Source organism: Falco naumanni, chromosome 6, assembly GCF_017639655.2.
Source record: "Falco naumanni isolate bFalNau1 chromosome 6, bFalNau1.pat, whole genome shotgun sequence".
NCBI classification, from domain to species: Eukaryota; Metazoa; Chordata; class Aves; order Falconiformes; family Falconidae; genus Falco; species Falco naumanni.
The window spans coordinates 56022828-56045998 of NC_054059.1; the positions used below are offsets into that span (position 1 = coordinate 56022828).

The following is a 23171-nucleotide window of genomic DNA, read 5'->3' on the forward strand; positions in this document are numbered from 1 at the left end:
ATGCCAAATAAATTGAGCAAGTAGTACAGTTTTCTTTCCCTGCACTTGGTTGCATGGCTGTAGCATGAGAGCAGCCATGTAGACTACATAAGATTTTGAATTGAAATATTACGGTCACAAGAATTTTATAAAGCTCTTGGAAGTGATCGAAGAAAACTTTTTTGAAGCAAGGTAATGTGCCCGTTTCTACTGAAGGACAGAGGTGTGCATGCACACAAGTGCACTGTATTTAAAATGGTAAAGGAACACAAGTTTACAGATCTACCTCACCAAAAGCACTCAGGGAACACTTCAGGGAGTTGGACTTGATGATCCTTATGGATCCCTTCCAACCTAAGATAATTCTTTGCTTCTAAGTTCTGCAGTAAAGGAACACCCTGCATAATCAGAAGAATGATGAAACATTTCCATTTCAGGCTGTAAGAGACAGATAAAAATTATTGCTCTACTCCCTTAATGGAGCGGGGGGAAAGGGTTACTTCTTGCATTCCTGGGAGGTACCTTGAAATAGCATTTGAATATACCACAAACACTACTGAATTTTTTTGCATAAAGGTATTTTATTATGATTGCAATGTATATATATATTTTTTTTTTCTTTTTTAATCTGAGGTGCTTATATAAACAGACCCATATCAGCTGCATGACAGTTAGTTTGCAGGACATGACAGCGGTTGAACACCCTTCAGCTCCAAAGCTTTGCTGAAATTAATCTCTTGAGGTTTAGCAGTGCCCTTGGTGAGCTTCAGAAATCGAATACATCCTTTAAGACGGATATTTGTGGTCAGCCCAAACTGGGTCACACCATCTGAAGGAGGGGGAAAAAAAAAAGGCAAAAGGAATTAAGTATCGACTCAAACTACCCTAAGTTTGTTCTTTGACAGTCCTGCAGGAGATGTCCTCAGCAATATATTTAGATGTTTTATTTGCTGTATATCTTCTTCATTTAAAAAATGGTAAACATTATGAGTGAATGTGATAAATGCTTACGTTAGGGTAACAATCAAGTTTTCTTTCCTTTTTCTGTCCTAGCATGACAGCGGCAGAAACTGAACGCATTTAAACCGTCACTGTAAACCATGTAACTCAGTAACACGGCATAAAGGAAACAGCAGCTTGTTACCTCAATGTTACATCATAGTGTATGATGCATACATGCTAGCCCTGCAAATCTCCAACTTCTCAAGCTATTTATCCACAGAATAACAGAGGAAAAAAAAAAAGGCCAAAATGGATTGGATGCAATTCTCAGCTCTAACATCATGAGAAAGCCAGTTCCTCGGCAGGGACTTCAGGTGTCATTTAAGTAAGAGTTTTGAGTTTTCAAGCATTCTGACTTTTTTCCTTGCTGATAGTAAATCCAGGGATTTGAGTATCTCTCTTCCACTAAAGGAGGGGATAGAAGTGAGGGTTGGTTTGACTGGGAGGCTGGAAATACTTCTCAACTACTTGAAATTCATGGCTCAACTTGTTTCTCAATGTTCTTCCAAGTGAAAAAGTAGCTACAGGGATGTACTCTGATACAAATCTGTGTGACTGATAAAGTAAGGATTGCAGAAAGAACTTTATACCTGTAGAGGACTGACTGGCCATAGCATTATGCTGGTTCACAGAGGATGAGATGGCTGAATCCATCTGTCCCTCCTTGCAGAGGCAAGAATGATAGTAGGAGATAAGAAATGGCTTTTATGGGTAGCTAGGAACTTATATCCTTGCTCATGCTTTGGTGGTGAAAAGTTTCTCTTCACAGGAAATTCTCCACCAGCTAACTCTAGCTGGTTTGCAACTGTTTTGCACTTTTATGCAGTCAGTAGAACCTTCAAGAGGACTGGAAAATACAAATGCTTATTAATTTTACATAATCCCATGATACTATGTTTTAAACTTGTGATGAGGCTGTCTAGGTATTTGGGATGTTAAAACAAATCTTGGACGAGCTAGACTAGACAGCAAAAGAAGTGTGAGGTGTTTGAATATGCATGTAGGTTTATTAAATTAATTCGTAACTTGCCATGTGGCTGAACTCAGGAATATCACTTCAGCATGACGTAAGTGTAGGCTTGTTTTGTACAGATTGTAGTGTTACTTCCATTTATTTCTCTTGCTATATTCCTCTTGACATACAGTCCAGGATGAGATAGTAACTCCATCTGCAGTGTTTCTTTATTGCTAGCTCCTATGCTACAATCCTGTTTTGTTATAAAAATGCTGCCACAAAGCTGTTTTCCTTCTGGCACAAAGTAGTTGGTCCCTATCAATAGTCACTGTGACTGAGGAACAGCTCTCATCTCAGTATTAAGAACATTTTTGAAAATATTCTGAAGCTTGAGAAAGAAGGCTTTTTGGATGCACTGTATCACGCACTAGAACAGGGGGGAAAAGCAACTTCCAAAAAATAATTTAGGAATTAACTCAAGAGCCATCTTGCCATTGACCCCCATATGCACTAGAGCAGACACATACTGCAAACATATTTAGCTTTTTTGTTTGCAAACTAGAGGGAAACTATTGTTTATAAATGCAACAAAATTGGAACTTTTCGAACAACTGTGTTTTCAGAAAGTAAACTGCTGCTAGATAAACTTATTGATTGTCTGTGAACAGATGGATACTAGCATTCGTTACCAGCTTAGTGGAAGATGAAGCTAGCTACAGAGCTCAGCTCAGTTCTGGATCCTGTTAATTTACCTCTGTGTGAAGCAAGTTCTGTCGAGGGCTTCCAGAATACTGACTAGCAAATTTTAAATATTTTTTTCCTTTAAAAACCACCAGACCACGAGCAAAGATATTAATCAGGAAGAGAAAGTATCCTCTCACCTCTCTGTGCAAGCTTTTGTCCAGAGTCTTCAGTTCCTCAGGTTTTGCAGGCTGATTTACACACACAGTTCCCTGCTCCACCAAGGGCATGTATGCATTCTTCAATTAAATTTAAATTTGCCAAATGCCATTACTATTAGGCTGTTACTAAACAAAATTTGAAGAGGGAGGCTGGCTGTGTGTGGGCAGCAGAAGGCAGAATGCCTGCTCCTCTGTGACAGTGCTTACATTTGAAACTTGGCAGGGGGATCTGTGGGTCCCTTGGTGCTGTAGAACTTTTTGTTCTGAAATGCAGCTGGACACAGAAACAAGCATCCGTGCCAACTGATACAAACTTGGACAGTGTTACTCGTCATCTTTAGCATACTAGTCCTAATTGCAATTAAGACATTACCAAGGCAGTGTTGCCAGAGCAAGTAAAGCATCATTTGTGTGTTAAATGCTCACCAGGATATCCTCCGACGAAGACAGGGTCGTTCGTGTCTGCTGAGGTTGAGGCCCTGTTTGGGCTGTTACTGTCCACCTGTCTGTCGTCTACAGTCAGCTCTAAACGGTGTTTGATCTTGTTTGCACGAACCTTGTGCCAGTGTCCATCACACAAGCTGCCTGGTGCATCGGGCTCATAGACAGCAGAGAAACGGCCTGCACCATTGTCAACGTGAAACATCACCTGAAAAGCATGACATGGAAGTCATGTAGTTCTCAAAACAGTTTTACAGTTTTTTTGTTGTAGTTTTATTTTTTTAAAATTTTTATTTAAAGTCAACATTCTCTGACTGCACACACTAAAGCTAATTCAATACCAGACACAGACTCCCTGTCCCTCTGGAATCTGGGTTATGTAGCTGACATAAACACTAGTGGAAATATGCATAATTGTTTTATATGTTGTCATTTTTCAATCTTTTTGTCTTCATTTTGGGGTGTTTCACACCCCCACCCCAAGCTCTTTATAGTGGTAGATTACTGACTGGTTTTCCAGGCTCTGAAATAAAAGTTACACACAAGAAACTAGTATTATTAATGACAAAGCCTTTCCTCAAAACTTTTCATATTCTCACCAATTTAGGTCCTGATGTTGCTGATTTAGGAATTGCAACTGTTATAGAATCTTTCAAAATATCTTTGTAAAAGTGTAAGAGCCTCCGATGTAGGGAAAAATGTCTGCTATGTGAAAACGACCCAGAAATCCTCATAACCACACATGACCACATCTACTTGTCCATGGCAAGTGCTGCATAAAGGACAGCCCCGATATTGACCGAGACACCTTGAGATTGGGGTAGTAAGCTTGCATTTAAACTACCTGCACTTTCTAAAACCAGTCTATAAAGAGCCAAAAATGTTTTGCTACTCACTTTTCCATCTACTAATTCGATGCCAAGCCCATCCATTTTCTGGCTGCTGACTCCTAGGAGAACACCGTTCATTCGTGTTGTACGGAATTCGAATTCCACAAGCAGGTCTGTTCCCACTTTGTATGCACCAACTTGGAGAGAAAAGGGGAAGCATGATAAAATTAAGAAAGCATTTAATACGTTATTCCTAATAATCACACAAAATGTGTTGCCAGTAATACAAGGTAACTAACTCAGCATTATTAATGCACTCCATTTCCATGTGAAATCATATGAGTAACTGTTATGGTGGCTGTGCTTAAGAGTGAGACCTTGCTAGAAAATCACATAGTCCATCCCTAGGCAAGATAACTAAAAATGATCAGTGAGAGTTTTAAGTATCTCACTTTGCCTCCAGTCAACCGGACTTAGGTAGCACTGGAAGTTTTTGAAAGCAGCATCTCCTCTTCCTCTGTTCTTTGCTTTCAGCAGAATTGCTTTTCATTACCTGCTTTAGCAAAACCTGTTCCATCGAAGTATGCTCCTTTCTGTGCAGTGACAAAGCATTTTCCAACGTTGAAGCTGGAAGTTGGATTATCCAGGTCAACAGGTGATTCTGTCATTTTAAAACTTCTGATGCAGCCATCGATGCTATAGGTGACCTGCAGGCAATATTTCAAACAAAACGTATAACTGCAAAGCAAGCTGAAATGCTCAGCATAAAGACCTAAAGTATGTCAGCAAGAATTACCTTTCCTCTGCTTCTTTGCTGGATTTATGGAGATGAATAAAACTTGCATTTTACATGGCTAATCCTTAATATCTGATTATAACTGGAATCTAATCTCAGTCATACTGAGGATGAATTATATTACTTTTCAGGGATGTGATCTGAGTCACATCTATTTGGCTTAATGGAGAGGACATAAAATAATACACTGCATAATGAAATATAGCAAATTACATCAGCAATGCAGGAATTTAACGGCCTATGCCTTTTTAATTGACTAGGTTATGGGGTTTGTGAGTAGATGAAGATACCGGATAGAGTTCTCCAGCCACTGGTAATTTTACTAGGGCTTTTTTTTTTTTTTTTTTTTCTTTTTGCCCCCTTTTAATCACTTTACTATGGACCCAATGTTGCATGGTCAGACAGAGCTGATGCAGGTACACAGCTTCTAAAATGAACAAAGTCCCTACATAAAGGTTGTTAACATAGTTCGCGATGTAATAACTCTTATATAGGTCTGGTGACTATGGTGACAAGGGCCACTCCGTTGGCCAGAGAGGCAGGTGGAGGCAGGGGATGTGCTAGAGTACATGGAGACTCCTGTACAAGTTCTCAAACTGCACCTCCAGTTTGGCTTCTGCAGTGGGAGCACATTACTGTGACCCCAAGTGTGTGGTATGTGCACACTTAAGCTGGTGGTGTAAGTGAGATTCTGCGTGGGGCAGGGGTGAGAGGCTGCCCTGGCTGTGATCAGTGCAGACCATGGGACCTCTGAAAGCCACTGGCATCTCCCTCAGAGCTCTCCCACCCTTTTCTCTCTGAAGTGTGCAGAAGCTGCATTTTGGTTCTCAGCTTCAGACAAAGGCTCTGGTCTTTGACCAGAAAATTTATCCCTGATGTCAGTGGGAGACAGGAAAATGATAAACAAACAGGTACTTTGAGGAAGAAAAGGAAGACATATTAATAAGCAATGCAGCAGGAAGCAGGAAAATAAAAATCAGCATATAAAATACAGCATAGAAATATGTACAAATAGAGAAAGGAAAAAGACACACCTGCAGGGAGAGGTCTTGACTCTGCATACTACCTCCTCTGACAATATCCTGAGTAGCAATTTGAAAGAATTTCCAAAGAATTTATTTCCTTGTAAATCAAAGCTGAATGTACTGTGGAATTATATAGCTCATTACTGCTAAACATACCTGTACAAAATTTTCATGACAACTTGAGCAATATCAGTGAATAAATTCAGCTGTGAGCTGAGCAATGTTTTCTGTCAAGATTCCTCATAAATAGATGTTTTTCTAATTTCTAAGTGAAAGTCATGTCCAAATCAACAAGGTTTTGTTACCAAAAAAGAAAAATGCCACAAAAGAAAACAAATCTTGCCAGCTTCACTGTGAGAATAAATAATAGAAATGCAAGTTTCATAAATAACTCTACAACATTCTCTATATTTCAGATTTCACTTTCTTTATGGAAAAGCAAATCCGGTTATACTTTAGCATGGTAACAGGCAATATAACCTCTTTTGCTGAAAGCAGAGTTTTGAGTGCTTAAAATGTGATAACTGCTGAAGTGAAACAAGTAGGTATCAGTCTTCTGCACTGAATAGGAAGCCAACCTACCTATGATTACATATTAGATTAGTGTCTAAAAAGGCTGATGTGTGTTTGGAAGAAAACTTTAATGAAGATAATACATCCTTTCAACTTACTTTGCTTCAAAGCCTTTACGTGAAGCCTACAACACAACCATCTATTAATACATCATGTGATGTATTTTATTGAGAACGATTGAAAGGCAAGTGCTGTTTTTTTACCTTCTGTGAATGACATTTGAAGTCACAGCTTCATTTAAATCCCCAAGCACATAAGACTGTCAGGATCTGACATGACTGTTATTGCCAGACTGAGCCATTTATGTGCATGGGTTCCCTCCATTACTTCTGATGAGGAGCAATAGGTAAGGATTTAGTGTTACCTTTCTCCTTAGATTGGTATTTGTGAATTGCAGATGTATTTCAGAAAACATCATTTGATAGTATTAGGAATTATATTTTGTGGGTAGTTAAGTATTGCTTTTGTTTTTCAGTGCCTCAGATATTGTTTGGTAAACCCAAATGATCAGTACATTTGCCTCAGTTTGGGCTTTCTTCACAATCCATATTTTCGTGAGAAATACAAACTTACAGGTCAGTTTTCTGTATGGATTGTAGCTCTCAGATTTAGAGTGGTTACTCTTCTCCTTCATTCCCCATCCATGAGCTATTATAGGGACTTACTTAAACAGGATCTAGGAATTCCTTTTCTGTATTTCTTTTGCCCGCCTGAACCGGTGGACTCTTGCCTGCCTTTAGACTAGTACCTGCCATTCCATAACCGTCTTACTACAATGGTATTTACTTACATGCAGTTTCTTTGAGAGCCTGGTTTGTTTCCCCACCAGGATTTGTACTTTTGCCTTCTCTTTACTGATCTGTATAACCACCCAGAATGAGCCTAGACATAGCTGCTGCTGACATTCCAGTTTTTTTCCAAATTGTGCTGCACTCTATGCCTAATTTTTTTGCTATAAACGAATTAACTCAAGTTCTGGCCTTGGCTTTGAAAAACCCTTACGCACAGACAGAAAAATAATGCAGGGAAGAGGTTTTTCTCTGATTCTGATACTGGCATATCCTGGTGGGTGGGAGGGCAGCAGGAAAGTGAGATGACTGACATGTAGTTGTGCAGATAGATGCAGTAAATGGGCCAAGTGAGGGAATACAGTGTTCCTAGTTAATTCTACAAAGTTTAGGCCAAAATTATATTCACCTGTCTGGGCACTCTGTTTGCCAAGGTATCTTCTGTGTAAGCTTAGAAGCTGGGCACTTATACCAAAACAGTGATAAATTGATATATGCACATTTAATTTGGAAACAGAAAGAGGACAACGGCGCTTTCATGACCTTACTTCAAAATACTTTCCCTCCTAGTTTCGTAATAACAACACAAAACCAGTTATCTGTAAGCAGCAGTACTACTGGGTACTTTGTTGAGAGTAATTTTGGGTTCTGCTGCTTCTCTTAGGAGACATTTTCACTGTTATCATTTATTGCTAGATTAATTACAGCTAAGAGAAAGGGCAAGTAGTATTCAGGACCTTATACTCTAGCTGCACAGGGATCCAAGTGAACACAAGTGTATGGACATTTTTACTCCTCCGTAACAGTAACTAACTCTGCTGTTTCTAGTTCTTTGCATTAACTGGATTCTGAGTCCATTCTTTCCATTGTAAGAATGGAGTGTATCTCCACTAAGGTCCATTTTATTCATATTCTTGAGCAGTCTGATGGAAAAGCAAAACAAAACAAAACTGAACTGGGAAGACATTGGTACCTATCAAGACATATTTAAGGAGTGTAAGATAACTTAAACAAACTTGCTTACCGGACCAATTCTTCTAGTTGTGTAGTTTACGGGCAATCCTCCAACATACAGCATTCCTACAACATCCAATATATCGGCCTTCTTGGGGCTAACAGTATTGTTTGAAACATCATCTACTATAAGGCTTCCTTCTTGCTTCATTCGAATTACTTTAATCTAAAAAGACACACAAATACAAAACAATTACAGAGAGTTTTCTGACAACAAAGTGCTTCCAGATTGTAACTAGCCTTACAGTCCAAAATACATAACTGTGCATGAGAAGGTTCTAGGAGTGGTTACAGAAGTACTGTGGCAGCAACCATGGATAATGTTCACGGGAGAGAGCCCCTGTGCAATGTTTTGTGCAAACAGATGAATTACACCTGAGTTGGGAGGCATCATGACTATTATTTATTAGAATTGCTGAAATGGACTTGGGGTTCCTTTAAAAAGCTTCATTGTTGCTATCACAGGCATGGCACAATATTGTTTTTCCTGGAATCAGACAGCAATTTTAAGTACTGGGAATAGTAAACGCTGAAAATTAATGGCACTGGTTACAAATCTTTATTGCAGCACATGTTTGCAGACAACATTGAGTTTATGATTCCATTAGTTTCGATGTGCCTCAGATCATAGTTCATGCTAGAGTAAATATAATACCAGCTATGTTCTGTTAGTATCATGGCTTCTGTTCAGACAAAGGGGCTCTGAATCTCACGGAGGAAGTGCAATTGAGGAAATTCTACCCCAACAACTGTAGGCCAATGTCCTTCCAAAGGTTTATACTGAGATGTCTACAAATCGATATAATAAGAGTTCTGTATAAAAAAGGGATAAATGTAAAATGCAACACGCATACTAGCAGATTTCCAAGCAGCACAGTAGTTAGCTCACCAGAGCAGCAGAGAGACACACAGCATTTTTCTTTGGTTTTTCTTTAACAAGGCTGCTTCTGCTTCAGTGTGACAGCGCATCTATCATGCAACGGGAATGACTAAACACTAACAATGGGAGGCCTGAAGGTGAGGGGCTGAACTTGGTGTTTATGGACAACCGTAAATTTGAGATGGATAATTGCATCTTGGGCAGAAGGAGGATTTGGTGAGCGAGACAGGAACTGGGAACAGACATTCTTACAGAGGACCTGAGGAGGCAGCAGCAGCAAGATGCGGCTTCTGTAGGCCTGATGGGAATGTTTTAACCTAAACCACTTCAAATGGAGAAAAGGTTGTCACTAAAAGCATTATTTTAAGGAGAAGCCCCTGCTTTCTTAAAAACAAAGGCTGTGGTCTTTTCTTAAAGAGGTTGCCTTTTTACCCCATCCCAAAATGAACTTTTTTTGTGCTTTTGGGGAACTGTGACTATGGATTTTGTCTCAATTCTCTCCTACAAAAATGGCACCTACAACAAGGGTCCCTCTCTCACAGAGTGCCAAGCTGTGCGTCCTTAGCACACCCTTACATTAAGAAATATAAGCTCCAGTTCTCTTAGAATATAGAGAAAAGAGCTAAAAAAGCAAAGCACATCTCTTCTGTATATATTTATAGAGGGTCTAGCAGAAAAGGGCCCTGGTCTACTGCCAGTGCTCCTAGGCATTATGTAAACCAGATAAATAATGACTACAACTTTATTTTTTCCCCTCATGAAATACCTTGGTATAGAGCATTTGCCATCATCAAAAAGTTCATGAATAAAATTCCTGCAAGAACAAGGTGGCAATGAAGCAACGAGGGACTAAGGATGAGTGCAAAGAGGTTTTCATAAGAGTAATTCAAGCACAACAGAAAATGCAATTAGATTTTTTCTCATTTGGTGACAGAGGTGTAGATGGTGACCTTGCAAATATCTGTCCAAAATTCAATGTCTCTAATAGTATACAATTTGAATACATAGTTACATATATTCTTTTATTCTCTGTCTTTATGGGTGCCTTCAAGCATGTTACCTGATGAATATACTATGTGTCTGTTGTTCTTGGCCCAGTAAATTCTAAACTTCATGGTTGTGGTATTCCTTCCCTTACCATCCAAATGCCACAGGCATTGTACATAAATGCTTCCCCTCATAAAGTCACAGAAGGGACTACCAAATACCTCCATGAATATGATACTGATTCCCTAATGAATTGAATTAATAATGCAGAGTAGATTTACTTAAATGTTACTTCCTTTTTCTTTGTTCTTAGCATTATGGCTGAACAGTGACATTATTAACATAGAAACAACTGGCTTTAATGATGTATTCCATTATCATGAGCTGATACTCACTTGAGCCCTATAGGCAGGAGAGAACATTTTCTGCAGTACCTTACCATACATGAGAAATACTCTAAATATGTCCAGAACTATGTGTTTCTTGAATGACAAACTTCAAAGATCAGCTCTAGCTTTTTTGTTAGTGGAATGTGTACCGTGTACTTAACAGTGAATCTGAAAGCACAGATTTTGGAGACTACAGAAGATCTTAATTGTAAAGTTTAGCTTGTATAGACTACATTTTGCAATTATCTTAAGGCAAAAAAATTGTAATGCTCTCAGCATTACAAAGGATAATTTAGCATTAGAGACTATTATACCTTGTGCCACTGGCCATCGTTTATTTTATTGGAAATCATTGTGTTGGTGTCTCCACTCCCCAAATCGTAGCTGAAGTAGGGCAGCCCATTCTTTATCTGAACTGTAGCAAAATCAGCATGGTTGATGCGGGCCATATAAAACAGCAAGCCAGAATCAGCTGTTGTTCGGACTTCAAATTCAATTGTAAGTCTGGACAAACAAACAGGAAAACAACAAAGGAAGAGATATTTAGAGTCAGACAGCAGACAAATTTATCTGTTTACCTTTTTGTATTCCTCTAAAAAAACTTTACAGTTAGTGGCCCGTTTTACTTGTCCATCAGAGTTTAAGAAAAATAATTTGGTTATACATGAATTGCATTTCACACATATCCGATCCCTGACAAGTGAGCGTTCATTAGTCCCTTTGCTGTGGAAATATAAAAGTGCAACCTTGGCATAGGATTTCAAGATATAATTCTCAGCTGCAGCTGTAGTTGCTAGACAATCCCAGTGCTTGTAAAATTCCAGCAGCGTTATCCATCATCCACACACATAATGCTCACAAAGAGGAGTGAGCTGTAGTGACAGCTGGCAAATGCTGAGTTTCTAATGAGTTGTATTGCCTGAAGACAGGTTGCAAAACTTTTAAAGATGCAGAGAGAAGAGTTTATAAATCATTTATTCTGATTTCTCCCAATGGAAAATGGGGGTGTGTCTGAGGAGGTCTACTGACCCCTTGGACAAAATGGTAATATCAACCACCCCCCCCCACCCCCCCACCCCCAGCAAAATACCTGGGAAGAAATTATTTAGATTATGTAGATACTAAGGTTGTATTGGCAGCACATCACTAACCTAGCCCAAGCTGAGCTGCAGTCAGTACCTGGAAGTTGTTGATAATATAAATGTAAAAAAACATTGCATTAAAATGATCGGGCCAGGATTTTTATTTGAAAAGATGGGCCAGGACTGTAGGATTACATATTTCTTTTAATTATATGCCTATTTTCTAAAAATAGCATACATGAAAATATGCAGTACGGCATCTTTGTAGGTAAAAATAAGTGTGAGGCTGATGGACTCTAAAGCAGCAAAAATGCTTAGTGGTGTGACATAGCATATTTGTTAATGATCATGTGGCTTCAGAGCAAAAATGAAAAATTAACAAGTTACAGCCTCACAAATCCATTGAAAACAGTTGCATTTTAATAAGTAGCTCTTGGAATTCCTTTGCATATCAACATGTGTATGTATATATTGGGAGGGCAATGTCATTTTGCCTATTTACTGTGCAAACTTGATCTTAACTGTTGGAGGAAAGGGGAAATAATGTTTGCTTATTACAAGAAATTATCAAATTACTGACCCAAGAAACTTTCTTCTGAAAAAGAAGACTATGAACTCAGTTGCATGACCTGGTTCCATTCCTCTGTTTTTCTGTGACTCGGTCTGGGATCTGTTTGTGACCGAATCTTTGCAAACAAAGAAGTAAACTGTTTTTGCGAGAGCTACTCAGGCGGGCACTTCATTGCCTAGATGTTTTTTTTAACTTTAACTTTAAAAGCTTTAACGCTTTTTATGTTTGCTTAATGAATTAGCCATCATATGTGATCTTCTTCAAATTATGCTGATAATTTTGGGAGATGCTTTTGAGAATATTAGGGAGGGGCATTTTATTTTGACATGATTCTATCAAAACTCATTGCTGAAATAAACAATGTACCTGTTTTTCACTTTGGTGTCATCAAATGCAACTGCAATGTGACTGTTCCTTGAAAGACCAAATTGCTTGCCACCTTCCAAAAGGGTTGGTTCTGTGTCAGCAGCACAGGAATCCTGCAAAATATACAGTGATCGTACAAACTTCATATTTCAAATCTATCTCAGCAGTGCACATGCTGGAAGTCTTCCAGCTGCTCAGGACTGAGAATATTCCACCTAGTCCAGACACTGGCACCGCAATTTCCCAGTGTGTTGATGTCTCATCACACCAGCTGAAGTTACAAACCAGCATGACAGGAACTTGGTGTAAAAGCAGAGCTCATTAAGCTGGCTGTAAAAGCAAATAAAAGTAATATATGAACACTGCTGCTTTCATGCCTCCAGTGAACATTTACAAGAGTCTTAAGTGATTTCCAGGCAGCTCAGTGTACTCTTAGCTCACATAACTGAGTTTTACACAGTAGGATGCTCTCTTACAGAAATGAAGCAAGACTTAAGTTTTAAAGGGATGCATTGCTGTCAACTTGAAATCTAGCCACCTTAAAAATAATGAGTTAAAAGTAATTTCAGATCCTGCACCTGTCAACAAGTCCTCCATTTTACTTCTTTATATTGTTTTACAATTGTATTCTTTTTTTTAATGTGCTGCCGTTTCCCCTGGTGCTGCTGAAAGGCCCCCACAAACAATAAAGGAAGCCGAATAACTGATGGATAGAAGTAACAACTGTTAAACTCCCTGAGTTGCCTAATGTAGACACATCACCCAGGCAGTAAAGAAAGAAACTCCTCCCTGTCTGTTCCACTTCTACTGATCTTAACATGGTGCAACAATGGAAGGTAAAATATCTTCTGCCCAGTATAATCTTCTCTTTTTAATTTAACCAGGTCTTTTAATCTCTGGCCCTAAAGCTCTTGTATAGGGGTGCCTGGGGCAAGGCGAGACCATGGTAATTACAGCTCCTACTGATGAGCTTTTGCCTCCCATTGAAACTATAGTGAAAAAACTACTCAAAGAATCTAACACAACACAGTATCAGGACAATACCGCCAGGGAAAAAAAACCCAAACTGATAGCTGTGAGCTCTCTTTTTTAGCACTGTGGCTGTTATCATTTTGGATTGGCGACAGTCTCTTATTTGAGCCCTGACTCAGCAGGGACCTGCAAAGCACAAGGTGCAGTGCTTTACTGACAAAGAGCTCTTTCTGTGAAACTTTTTGAAAATGTCATGAGTGACTCATCAGGCGATGAGATTTCAGCTGCCAAGAGGAAATTCCTTTCCCCCTTCTCACTCAGTTTTTCAGCAGTGTTACATTTTTTTGCTTTCACACATCACAAAAATCTTCACAACAGTATAGAATACTTCTAAAAATTAGTTTTCCACAACGAACGCTCTTGTTTGAATATGACAGGGTAAACCACCATGCGTTACAAGTACACATCAGTGTGCAACAGAGGGAAAAAACAGGGAAAATTCAGCCGGATCAAGCAGTTATGAATGTGTAATAGCAGCCTTCCAGTGATCATCAAATAGAAAAAAAAATCATAGTCCCATGAATCTGGTAAAGTTTCTAATTATTTGAAACTTTACAGGTTTATCTAGAAGTTTAACAACTATGTTAATAATAATACTGTGTATATATAATACTTGGAATAGCATTCGGGCTTGCTAAAATTTGAAGATAGAGATTAACTACTGGTACTGGAACAGCAGGAGAAATTTGGAAAATACACTAACGCACACTTTTGAGTGGCATACTTCTACATACTACATGGTAAAAGCACATAGTCTGACAGTAATTGCAGTCCTGGTATATGTCAGTAAAGGATCTGTCCCTGACACTTCAGCTGCTGCCCAGCATCAGCAAAAACCCTGCAGTTGCTCTGCATCCAAGCAGGACTGTAAGAAAGGCCATGGACTGCAGGATAGCGCCAAACGTGATGCCTGGAATCATAACAAGCATACAGTGGTTTACTGATAAATACGGATTGATAATAGTGAATATTCATTAGGTTGATGTGAAAAGGAAAAACAAAATGATCAGTAAGGTATGCTTAAAAAACTTCCAGGTTTTATTCACAAGACTGTGCCTGGTTTCACTTTATCTAAGGGCAGCCAGTTTTACAGCCTTCACAAGGCTGTGAACTAAGCATGCTTCATCAGCCTATATTAAAACATCCCAGCTTTGGTTTTTCAGTAATGGCCTTCAGGTGTCCTGGGTTTAAACCTGGCTGCTTAATAATCTCCCATATTACCCAAGAGCCTCAAGACTGAACTATTCAGCTGCACTTCAGTCTTGTCAGATGTCAGGGACTTGACTGGTAAATCAAGCTAGATGTGTATCAGTGGAAATAAGGAACAGAAAAGCCCACTGGTGAACTGTCACACATTCTCTACAAACAATGCTGTATTAGCAATTACAGAGAAAGTAATTAGGGGAAAAAGGGAGCACCACTGAAGCAGTCACTACAGTTCACCGATTAGTGTTAGTAAAACAATGAAGTAATGCATGGAGAAATAGTGCAGATACCGTCATGGAGTGAAATACAGAAGTAATGCTGGCGCTCTTCATTTCAGTGGCAAGCGAATCCTGAGAAGCAGTGAATAACATGAGGCAGAAGCAGCGTTTACCCAGGGTTGAGAATGTTGAGAAACATTTTAGCATATGTAGCAAGCAGCAGCAGCAGACTAGTGACCAAGTGTATTTCCCAACTATCCTACTTCTAGATATTGTCTTGCCTTTAGTAGAGGGTAGGTTTTTGCATTTTGGATTAAACTCCACTCCCCTTTTACATGTAGATGGATAAGAGAGGTAAAAAAAAGTCCTAAAAGGACTTAAGTAGAACAGATACCCTATTTAAGCCTACCATGTGGAAATAATTTTTTTTTCTGCTGTATATTTTCCATATACATTCCTTCTACACTGGGCTTTTCTATAAGTAACTGTCATATGAATGCTATTTCATGATTAGACTGTAGTTACTTACTTTGTTGCAACGTTTCCCAGAAAAATACTTTGGAGAACTTGCTTAGACGAATGTAAAAACTTGCCTTTTTAAAAGTACTTTCAAGCCTTCAAAATACTAAAATGGTTTAATTTTCCCAAGAGGGAAAGTGTAGTAATGGCATTTTATTTAGACTTTTGTTTTGAACTCCTCTTTCAAGTTATCATGACTCTGGCTATGTGATATACAAAACTCACCTAGTTACAATGGGACTAGTTTCTGGTCTATGAGCAGAACTATTCCTCTTAATTTTGCTGTTTAAAAGTTAGGGTTTTAGAGTCTTAGAAAGTGTGCATTTGCTCTGTCACCTGCTTCTGTGTTTTTTTATTTTGTTTATAATGCTTGATCAAAGGCTATTATGGCTGCACTCTTTCACAACACTCACCATTAAACTGGATAAGTCTTCTCACCTTGTTGTTGCCTGGTTCCTGATCTTCCTATGGTAGCCTTACTACACTGCAAATTTGCTTACTTCCAACTCCAAGCAGAAAGATGCATCAGACCCCTCGTGTTACAACTACTCCACCTTGTGGGAATGAATCAAAAATGTTGCCCTAGAGCATTAAAAAGCCAATCCATGTAGCTCCGCGGCTCGGGGCAGGGTAATAACTAAGATGGATCTTGCCTGTCTTGAACCGCAGGCTCCTATTTCCAGGTACAGATGGCTGCGTGTGCTGTGGAAACTTCAGTAGTGCCTGACAAGTCCTTCTAGATAAAGCTGTGCCACATGTACCTGGCCAATGAAGGTGGCCATGAACCTTGAATATAAAAGTTAGGGGTTTTGGCCTAATTTTTGTACTGGTTTTTTTTTTTTGTAGGAAATTATTGTTAGAAATCCTACCCATGTCCAAGGAAAACTAGGTATGAATTCTGAAATTGAGTTAGGTAACAAGGAGTGACTATAGCAATGAAGCTGGGTTCCTTTGTCTCTGACAGACTTACAACCAACCAATTCACTGATAATCACTTTTTTTTTTTTTTTTTTTTCCATCTTCACGCAATTAATTGATAACTCTGGGTCACACAGAAAAATACAGTACAGATAAACTCAGTGTTCTGTGATATTGTGTCAGTGAGAAGGTGTGAAATAGGAATGCAGATTAAACCTGACCCAGCGTGGGAATGCCTCCCAAAATGGTTGAAAGACCTTGTGAAGCCAGTTTGGGAGAAACTATCAAAATTACTGACTCCTTTGTATTTGATATATAAAAAAAGGGAAGTTAAATATTCCAGTTGTTAACCTTTCAAAACCATCTTTTTGTAGTAGTGTAAATAGGCTCCTAAATGGGAAATCTGCAGTCTTTTCACACTGTTTGGAAACCTCATCCATACTGAACTATGTCCTGCATAAACCTGTGGGTTGTATGCAGGTCTAACAAAATGCAAAGGATTTCCTACCCCTAAGAATATCCAGTAGATACATTCCAGTAGATATATTATTCAGTTTAATACTCAGATATCTGAACGTGTCTTTTCTGGCAATAAAATGTGGCATCAATTTGTAAAAGTGCTACATTTGTAAGAGAAAAAATTTCTTCTTAAATTTTATTGTATAAGACTGCTGGTATCTAGCGATTTAAGATTTCTGGCAACAACCACTGAACTCAATTTAGCAGTGACTGAGGTTTCAGTTCTTAAGTTTGTAAATGTCCTGCTTAAAGTTATAAAACAGCAGTGCAGCAATTCCATCTCAAACAGACCTCTCTGGTTTACCTGTTTCTTCATCCTGTCACTGACATGGCTGTTATCACGTGCTTCAGAGAACAGCACACAAAATATCATAATGATATGTATTTCCCATAGGAAAATTTCCATTCCAACCCTGATCAGATATTGCTTGGCTTACATCCTGAGTGCAAGTGTTTAGGGCTAAACATGCAAGTCAAAAGGAATTCTACTGCTATATTGTTCTTTAATCTACTGTTGCGATAATACAGGCAAATAACATCAACTGGTTTTCCATTATCCACAGGTTTTACTGACCTGCAACAAGGTGTTCCCTTTACAACATTATGCTGAACTGTTACTATTTTTGTAGCAAATTATTTCATTATTCTTTATGGATAGCTTTTCAGTTTTGCCTGGAAAAAGAAAATTCTCAAACTTTACCCGAGTGAAGTGATTTACACTTACAAGTGCTGAAGATAGAGATGGTGTTGGAGGAGGAGGGGAAGCAGGAGTCATCCTTGGTCTTTCTTTCTCCCCATTAGTGTCTGGCTCAGGTTGGATCAGGACTGTTGTGTGGATTGGTTTTTCTTCATCCTCAGGTGGCCTAATCTCTGGTTCTAGAGAGGGACATCGGCCAATATCTGCATTTTCAAAGGACACAGGTAGACCAAAGTCCATGGGGCTGAGAATACATAAAGAAAGTGATGTCTGTTATTAGCTTTTCTGTCTTTTTACCACCTGTTTATAAAGAATAGCTATATGCTGCAGTGTAATTCCACTTCACAGGACACAAGACCCAGGATTCATCCCATCTGTTTTAGGTACAGAAGTGGGACACACAATTTAGAGGCAATAGTCACCATTGGCTTTCCTTCCTATAGTCAGCGCAGAGACACAGGCATGCTCTTTGGCAAGCTTTATCAGCCTAGGGAGGCCGAATCACATCATGGAGAAGTACTTCTCTCTGATGCATGTCGATGGAGTGCGCGGTGATGAGATCCTGGCTTAGGTACTTCAGTTATATGAAAGACATTTAGATGGGAACTTTCTACAGAGATTTTACTTTATTCACTCTTCCCTTTCTTTTTACTTAAATGTTCCTTCCAGATTACTGCATCACGCACCTTCCACAAAGCAAATTAATTCCCATGGTGGTTCTCAGAATTTGTATACTCTTGGAGGTCACCCTTACTTAAAATAAAGTGTTATAGTACACTATAAATACTTATCACTGAGGCAAGTCTTACTGCAGCATTACTGTTGAATTTCTCTGATTTTATGGATAAATAGCCAGGTGGCTTGTCTGTAAAACAGTTCATTAATTGCATAGTCTATGGAGCATATATCAGAGACAGAAAAAGGAAGGGCATATTAAGAAAACAGATCATATTCTAGGATTTGCTGTTAGCATGGTTCCTTGCAACAATGAACCTTCGTTTGGCAGGCAAGATAGTTACTCAGACCTCATTAACTGGGTGTTTGTTGGCATCAGTGAGACTTACGTGGCATTAATGACAAGATTCCATATGCAGCCCTCAAATGGTGGTATATTTCTGAGAGTTGCCGTCTGAAACTGAGAAGATGTACCCCCTACAAAGAGTTTCTTAACAGAGATGGGCTGGTCTGTTGGCAATCTCTGAGTCTGGACTTTGTCTTCATCTACCTGAACAGTGAACACCCTGTGAAAAAGAGTTGAAAGCAAATAAATCAGTATTTTACTCTGGTTATTGCTTGTATTGAAATCACCGCTCTGCAGGTCCCATTTACTCCTATGAGCAACCCAAATTATGTAATTAGCAGCTCACATTAAATGTGTATTAACCACTAGAAGGTTTTCAGCTACATGGTAAGGGCCAAGCCTGTTGCACTGTGATGGTAGCCATAATTATCTACCGTGCACGAACACAAGGTCACATTTTGCTTGAGCTCCCTACTTCCAGGTTTGTACAAGTTATTATCTTCTCGCTGGGGGACAAACACTGCTACTGACTTCTCTGATTGCAGAATCAACCGCAGATAGACACTGTATCCTTTTTAAAAGATCTGGTAGCTTTCTTTCTGGGGGAGATAGCAGAACAGGAAAATTGCTGGTTCTTCACCATGTACTGATACAAGAACTATAATTCATTCTCATGGGTCATGTCCATGCTTCAAGTTAAAGGCAAGGCAGTCTCATGGAAAGATACTGTTAAGATTAAACAGAAGAAGTAGAAGGCTCTGAAACACAGCACCACTAGCTAAGTCAAGGAATGGAAAAAAGAGCAAAAAGTATGGCAAAAGCAAGAATCCAAATGTGAGAGAAAAGCTGAACGCTCTTGCCTGTCAAAGCTGCTGAGGTGCAAGTATTGTGTGTCTGTACCACATTTACAAGGAAACATGGTGAAGGGGACAAAGTGAAAAACTAGTTTGCCAAGCCATACATTATCTATACTGAGAAAGTAACATTAATGTAAGGGCTGTGGAATTGAGAGACAGTGGATTATTTTGATAGGTAACATATATAACAAGATATAGCAACAGGAATCAAAAATTTAACTGCCATCTTTGGGATAATTTACCATTGATGAAAAATACAAAATCTCCAACTTCTGAACAAATCCAGCTCAGGGTGAGCTGAGCTGCAAAGGATGCATGACAACTTAAATATTTTTGAAGGTGAATGTAGAATGTTAGTTGGAATAATTTCTTCATGTTCTTAGACTCTAATTAGCAGAATTCAGCCAGGAGAGAATCAGGACCACAGAAAAGCTATATGCATCTGGTAAACTCTGATATGATTTATGAAGCGCAGTTTTTATTTCAAGTATGCTACAGCCATGCTAAACATCAGGACCTAACTAGTCAAGCTTCTCTGACTACAATTCATTATCTAAACCCAAGTTGGTTATCTGTAAGTAGTTTGATATTTCAGAATTACTGAGCATTCTTATGACATAACAGAAAGAATCAGTTTCTGGCAAATAACCTCTTTTTTTTCAACTGCAAAATTACATTAAACTCCAATATACTTCCTTAACAATAATTACAAATGTTAGCAACTGAATATTAAAAACGTTTATTGAAAAGAGGTTGGGTTTTGTATGTTAAATGCTTGACTTTGTTATTTACACAAGTATTTATTAGATAACTTAGATAAACTAGATAACTGTTGTACTACATGCAAATTCTCCAGTTTCCTCATAGTTTTGGATGGATTCATTTGGTCTAGAAAGCTGTAGAGTAAGAAAGTGATTTGTTTTTCAAAGGGTTGGAGGAAGCAGATATTAAAAGCGGATATCTTTCAGGACAATCTGTAGGATTTCCTGAGACCCTGCAGCAGTGGAAACAGAAGGAGAGTGATTTCTCTGGAGACAGTTCAGAGCAACAGACTAATTTAGGTTCTGTGGAGTGTCCCAGAGAGGACACTTCTCTCCACTGCCTTTAGAGGAAGTGTAAGGAAATAAGACTGTCAAGACTCGTGTTATCCGATGTGCTGCTGCGTGTTAGCCACGGATACAGATTGTCAGTATTTTCATCAGCAGGCAATAATTAATCTCATCTTTAGCCATTGCCATAGTAAATGTTTTGTCTCCAAGCAGAGCCATACAATGATGTCCATTAGTCTTCAACAGTATCCTATAATTACCTTGGAAGAGAAGCAGAAACTTCGTAATTATATAGACAGCTATCTCTGAAGTATTTTCAGAGGCTGTTCCTCATATTTAATCAAATGAAGCTCGAGTTCATGATGAGAAGAGGCGGAGTTAATCTAAATTTGTATCTTTTCACATTTATGTCAGGTTACAGAAACTGCAGAGTTCAGACAATTTGTTTTATAGCAGAGCTACTGTGAAAACACAGAGCTTTCATCTGAACAAGCATCATCACTGGATGGCATTGTACAGCAGTTGTGTCTTGATGTACTCTCACATGTCAGGCTACTGTACTTGCTATAGCACTGCATTAGAGAATTTTATTTGTTGTTTAGAGCTTCTTATTATCATCTGCATATTTGTGTTCTACAAGTGACACAAAATATTTCACAAAATGCAGTCATCCATTTCCAAAATAACAACTTCTCTCAAAGAATTTACTTTTTTACCTTGAACTACTAATTGAAGCTGGGGAGAGGTATTGTCTGAAGTCATTATTTACAAGGGGTTTTTAATGATATAATAGAATTTCAGTTAGAAAATTATACTGATAAAGAACAAAGCAAAGAAAATTATACAAAGGACAGAAAGGCAAATCAAGACTAGACTGACAGGAATTGTTGCTCAAGAAGGCTGCAGTGTTGTAGGGGTGAGAGAGTGAAGCCTAGTGTTTAGTGTGCTTGGATAAGTGCATTTTGTAACATGCTGGATGTCGTATATTCCTTCTGATTTTTTGAACAAAACAAAACAACATTGTGCATAATGCACTAATCCACTGAATGTCTGTACAGTTATATACACATTTGTATGTCCAAATGTCCACAACAAACCCTACTTGGAAGAAGGGCTAGTCCAAGCCATAATTAATACTGACTGCCCCAGTCCTACATGCTACAGTGGTGCTGTTTCTAATCACTTTCTGAATGGTGAAGTGTAATTAGCATTGTTTACAGTGTCTGAGAAAGGGCAAAGGAATTTAAGTGAAACTGTGTTTAAAACAACATGGTCTGAGAAGGTCTGCAGTGGCTTTCCAGCAATAAGAATGACTGCTGTTTACCTGGGACTGTGTCTCTGCATTGTTTTACCATAATTAGCTGGGCACGACCACAGCCCCATGTATATGGGGCACATGGCATCTCAAAAAGGCTACAGGCTGCTGTGCTGTTGCTGTTTATATACTTTGAAAATGATCTTTTTCTGCATGTCTTGAAAAGGTGATTTACTGCACTGCACTAGTACTTCTCATCCACAGATTTGATTAATAAAATATATTTGCCAAGAATCAGGTTAAAGATGCAAATTAAGACAAATGTAGGTCTCTGGAGAAACAGGCTGAGCCTAAGAGAGTGTGTAAACCCAGCTCTGCAGAATAGTAAGCACTGTCAGAAACTAACTTCTAAAAATTTTTGGATAAGAATGGAATTACACTAAATTATTTGCCTCAGCAGAAGCATTTACATGGATAGTCAAAGACAACAGTACATCTGCTTTGTTGAATCAGTTGTGCTGTTGCTGCGTAGCACTTCTAGGTATTTGTTACCCTTTAGTTCGTTCTATCCGGATGGAGTGTGCTCTGCCATCGTGAAACTCGCCAGCTTCTGGTTTGATGGTGATTCTGTGGGGATCCCGTACCCCAGTGGAGATAAGCACTTCTAGTCGACCTCTGTTCAGGAACACTGCATAGTAGGCCTGCAATGTATATGTGGGTGTGAGAAAGTAAGTTATATTTGGAAAGAAATTACTTCACTTAGTTTTGCATTAGAGTGTATGTTTTATTTTCTTGCACTGGTTTTTAATTTGCTCACCACAGACAAGATACTGTAGTTTCAGTTCTGCTGCTACATTCAGACTCTTGTATTTTTGTAATGAGGAATGGGTAAAATGAGGTCATGCTGGAAAGCCTTATCAAAAGATTTAACTCTCTGCATACCTGTTTGCAGGGAAGGATGGAGACTTCTAATCTACAATTCTTCTGATTTCTGCTGTTACAAGGTCTGGTCTTAAACTGATCAAGCCCTAAACAGCTTTGATCTCAGTGTGAGTTTTATGTTTGGAGGGCTGGCAAATCACACTAGTAGTTACTCTAGCAACCAGTATCATGTTGTAACAAATTTCAGGATATAACCTCCAGTTACTATAGCAATGAGTGTCAGGTTCACTTCTGTGACCTGAAAACCTGGGAAATGATAAAGGAACCCCTACCCTGAAGTTAAATGTCACGCAGGTGAGCTGTCCCTGGACTGTGTTCCTCCAGGTCACTGAGAGCTCTCTTCCAAAATAGGCAGGAA

General features: G+C 38.9%; 1 protein-coding gene across 2 annotated transcripts in view; it reads right to left on the minus strand.

Annotated features, from left to right (window-relative positions):
• Window positions 1–540: 540 nt before the first annotated feature.
• The window catches only part of LAMA2 (laminin subunit alpha 2), a 376489-nt gene continuing 353858 nt past the window's right edge, over window positions 541–23171 (minus strand). For both annotated transcript variants that reach the window (XM_040599010.1, XM_040599009.1), the window contains 10 exons: window positions 22424–22572; window positions 18754–18930; window positions 17717–17933; window positions 12581–12693; window positions 10876–11065; window positions 8316–8471; window positions 4663–4816; window positions 4176–4306; window positions 3265–3487; window positions 541–808 (listed from right to left, as the gene is read on the minus strand). In XM_040599010.1, coding sequence (XP_040454944.1) covers window positions 651–808; window positions 3265–3487; window positions 4176–4306; window positions 4663–4816; window positions 8316–8471; window positions 10876–11065; window positions 12581–12693; window positions 17717–17933; window positions 18754–18930; window positions 22424–22572 — 1668 coding nt within the window. In that variant the 3' untranslated portion in view covers window positions 541–650. The remainder of the gene's footprint in view (window positions 809–3264; window positions 3488–4175; window positions 4307–4662; window positions 4817–8315; window positions 8472–10875; window positions 11066–12580; window positions 12694–17716; window positions 17934–18753; window positions 18931–22423; window positions 22573–23171) is intronic.